Raw genomic sequence first — 4,438 nt, 5'->3', positions numbered from 1 at the left:
TTAAAGGAAAACTTTCACTCCATCACAAGAAGGATTTATATCAGTCAGTCCACATACTGGTATGTTTTTGGGAGGTGTGATGAAACCCTGCTGATACGGTTTCTCTCCAGTGTGAATGCACTGGTGTGTTTTGAAACCACTCTGACTATTAAAACTCTTCCCACACTGTGAACACTGATACAGTTTCTCACCAGTGTGAATGCGCTGGTGTGTTTTGAGATGACTCTGTTGATTAAAACTCCTCCCACACTGTGAGCACTGATACGGTTGCTCTCCAGTGTGAATGCGCTGGTGTATTTTGAGATAACTTTGACTATTAAAACTCTTCCCACACTGTGAGCACTGATACGGTTTCTCTCCAGTGTGAATGCGCTGGTGTATTTTGAGATAACTTTGACTATTAAAACTATTCCCACACTGTGAGCACTGATACGGTTTCTCTCCAGTGTGAATGCGCTGGTGTTTTTTTAGATTACTCGTGGACCTGAAGCTCTTCCCACACTTTGAGCACTGATACGGTTTCTCTCCAGTGTGAATGTGCTGGTGTTTTTTTAGATCACTCTGACTATTAAAACTCTTCCCACACTGTGAGCACTGATACGGTTTCTCTCCAGTGTGAATGCGCTGGTGTTTTTTTAGATTACTCGTGGACCTGAAGCTCTTCCCACACTTTGAGCACTGATACGGTTTCTCTCCAGTGTGAATGTGCTGGTGTTTTTTTAGATCACTCTGACTATTAAAACTCTTCCCACACTGTGAGCACTGATACGGTTTCTCTCCAGTGTGAATGCGCTGGTGTTTTTGTAGATCACTCTGACTATTAAAACTCTTCCCACACTGTGAGCACAGATACAGTTTTTCTCCAGTGTGAATGTGCTGGTGTCTTTTTAGATTACTCGAGGACCTGAAGCTCTTCCCACACTGTGAGCACTGATACGGTTTCTCTCCAGTGTGAATGCGCTGGTGTGTTTTGAGACCACTCTGTTGATTAAAACTCTTCCCACACTGTGAGCACTGATACGGTTTCTCTCCAGTGTGAATGCGCTGGTGTATTTTGAGTTCACACTGGAACCCGAAGCTCTTCCCACAATGTGAGCACTGATGCGGTTTCTTTCCAGTATGAATGCGCTGGTGGATTTTGAGACTACTCTGTTGATTAAAACTCTTCCCACACTGTGAGCACTGATACGGTTTCTCTCCAGTGTGAATCTGCTGGTGTTTTTTTAGATTACTCGTGGACCTGAAGCTCTTCCCACACTGTGAGCACTGATACGGTTTCTCTCCAGTGTGAATGCGCTGGTGTTGTTTGAGATCACTCTGGAACCTGAAGCTCTTCCCACACAGTGAGCAGACGTTTCCTTCTTGCTGTTTCCCCTGGTGAGACGTGTTAATGCTGACAGGATCAGAGGACGTTTGCTGATTACTGGAGCTTCTGGTGGGCGTCAGGTTCTCACGTTCAGTCTTAATCTTCACCAGCGCATCATATTTAACATCACTGCAGCTCTTGATGTGATCGTGGAAATGGTTGTTCATTTCTGAAACAGAAAACAATACTGAATCAATATTTGTAACATTATAAATAATAAACATTGTTAGTAAAAGTCAAAAAGGGAATAAAAAATAATAAAAAAGTCAAAAAAGTACAAATTGTACCGGATCCAGGCAGGGAAACGTGTAACAGGAACAATAAAATCAGAGGCTTATCAGAGCAGTTTAGAGTGAAATGTGCTCACAAGTGTAAGAACAAAATGAACCTTATAGCAGGATAATATGGCAAGTCGTTTTAGCTTTTAATTCTCCTTTACTCGATATCAGGAATTCAATTTTTGATATCAGAAAATATTTTTTTACTAGTTAAAATTCTATTCAAATGAGTCTGTTCAAATTTATCCAATAGTAGCTCATTGTCACTGCATGTGGGAGTGTCTCCAAATATTCAGGGTTGCCAAGTCTGCAATAAAATCTGAGTTTGATAAATGAATATATAATAAAATGACAGTGGATTATATTAAATTGAATAAATTTTCTTAATGTTTGCTTTAAGTGTTTAGCTAATCCCAAAGTAGTTCATATTTTTTAGTTTTGGTTATTGAAGCGCTTTTGTTGTTGCCATCTGTGAGATGACTTACATAGGTGTCTGGCAACCATGCTCCCATTACACTGACCATAGACCTGCCACTACACACATCTGACAGTGATGTTCGTCTCTTACACTGTATATAAATCACTGTCATGTAAAACACTGAGAATCAGGAGCTTCGACTTAAACAGGCATTGCAAGTGATTGGAAATCAAATGTAATTATCAATAATCTACTTCTAAGATCAGTTTTTTTTTCTAAAATAATCATCATTAATAGAGGAATCAAATAAATGTGTATTTATTTAGTAGACCGTTCAGTCTCTGGTTTCCAAGTGCCGTCTACTGCATCTGGACTGTTGCACATTTTAAGTTGGACCAGAGAAACTCCATTAGAAAGCTGTTCATTAGTGTAGTTGTACTTTGTGAAGTGTAGATGTGAGAGAGTTGGGATGCAGTAATGAACTGATGTTACATTTTACAGCTTTCTTCACGTCATTCTATACATTATTAACACGTCTGCATTACAAAATAAATGTGGTTTAATACTGATATGTAGATTACGTGATAGAGCACAGATTTAAGGGTTAGATGTATTTTTACTCTGCAGTTTATTTTTCAAGAAAAATGATAATATAGCATAATAGGATAATGACCAAAAGCTCACGTCAAAAAAGTATAAAAGCTCGATTCAGATGGAAATAAACAGACTGTTCTAAACTAGCCAGCGATGAATCCTCTACAATGTATTTGGTCATGTTGGCATGAAACCATACTGCTGCTCACAAATCCTCTTTTCTTAACCTAGTTTTTCTTCTCTTTCCCAGATCTTCATGCTGTGACTGATCAGCTGATGCTTCTGTAGTTGTTTCAGCTCAGTGCATCAACTTTACCCTTAAAATTATACTTTATATTCTTCAAATATTTGAACCATTATGCTTCGTGTCTTCTCCTCAAACATCCTTTCACATTTATTTATTTATTTATTAGGGTTTTAACATCATGTTTCACACTTTGGTTACATTCATGACAGGAACGGTAGTTACTCGCTACACAAGATTCATCAGTTCACAAGTTTAATATCAAACACAGTCATGGACAATTTAGTATCTTTAATTCAACTCACTTACGCGACTTTGGACTGTGGGATGAAACCCATGTGGACACGGGGAGAACATACAAACTCCACACAGAAAGGACTTGGACCGCCCCACCTGGGGATGGAACCCAGGACCTTCTTGCTGTGAGGCGACAGTGCTACCCACTGAGCCACTGTGCCGCCCCCTCTCACATGTAAAGATTTCATTGAACAATCTAGTTCATGCCTCCACTGGTACGTCATCTAGGACGACTTCCACTCTTCATTCTCTTTATTGCTGCCCTCACTTAATTCATGCTAATCCAAGTCACTCTGTAGCTATCTACAGCGTCTCTGACTATTAAGGTTGTATCCTTCTGTTGATGGTGTCCCAGTCCATCCACCAGGTTAAGTTTCTCTTATCTGCAATCAACTAAAAATCTAAGTAAATGTAAGAAACCCTGCATTTTTATTTGCATTTTTCGTCCTGTCCCAACTGTTTATGATTTGGGGTTGTTGTAGTAGCAGTGGCAGCAGGACTACAATTTAAACTCCTAGTGCAAAAATGCTCCAAGACATTCAAACATTAATGAATCTGTATTAAAATGTGATTTTGCTGAAGATAAAAAAGTCTTACTGAGTTCATCTGTATCTTCAGGTTCTTCCTTCTTCACAGGCTTCATCTGGAAACCTCCACACTGTTGGTCCACTGAGGAGAAGAGTTCCATGACTTGTTCCACAGGGATTAAAGTGACTTCACCTGAAATTCCATCAATATGTGAAGAAGAAACTCAACAACTGGAGGAAATGTAAGATCGTGGGTTTGGTTTTCCAATCACAAATAAATCCCAGTTAGATTTAAACCTTGAATCCAGACTGGAGTGGAGCAGCACAGTACAGTACAGTACAGTACAGGTTCTAATCCCACTATCCACATTCTCTTATTATTTCTACTGATTATTTCTACTGTACTGTACCTCACTGTACTGTACCATACTGTACTGTACCATACTGTACCTCACTGTACTGTACCACACTGTACTGTACCATACTGTACTGTACCATACTGCACCGTACCATACTGTACTGTACCATACTGTACTGTACCACACTGTACTGTACCATACTGTACTGTACCACACTGTACTGTACCATATTGTACTGTACCATACTGTACTGTACCATACTGTACTGTACCATATTGTACTGTACCATACTGTACTGTACCATACTGTACCTCACTGTACTATACCATACTGTACTGTACCATACTGTACTGTA

The 4,438-nt window shown here is 39.5% G+C and overlaps 1 protein-coding gene across 1 annotated transcript; it reads right to left on the bottom strand.

Annotated features, from left to right (window-relative positions):
- Positions 1-1,335, bottom strand: LOC134318093 (zinc finger protein 271-like; the record flags this gene model as incomplete). The annotated part of the gene is made up of 1 exon (XM_063002511.1): positions 1-1,335. A coding segment is annotated over one exon (1,335 nt), but the record flags the coding sequence as incomplete, so codon positions are not given.
- Positions 1,336-4,438: the final 3,103 nt, after the last annotated feature.

The sequence above is a fragment of the Trichomycterus rosablanca genome, chromosome 1, assembly GCF_030014385.1.
Source record: "Trichomycterus rosablanca isolate fTriRos1 chromosome 1, fTriRos1.hap1, whole genome shotgun sequence".
Lineage (NCBI taxonomy): Eukaryota > Metazoa > Chordata > Actinopteri > Siluriformes > Trichomycteridae > Trichomycterus > Trichomycterus rosablanca.
Note: the sequence above shows the minus strand (reverse complement) of the source record. Positions and strands in the feature narration are given on the sequence as shown.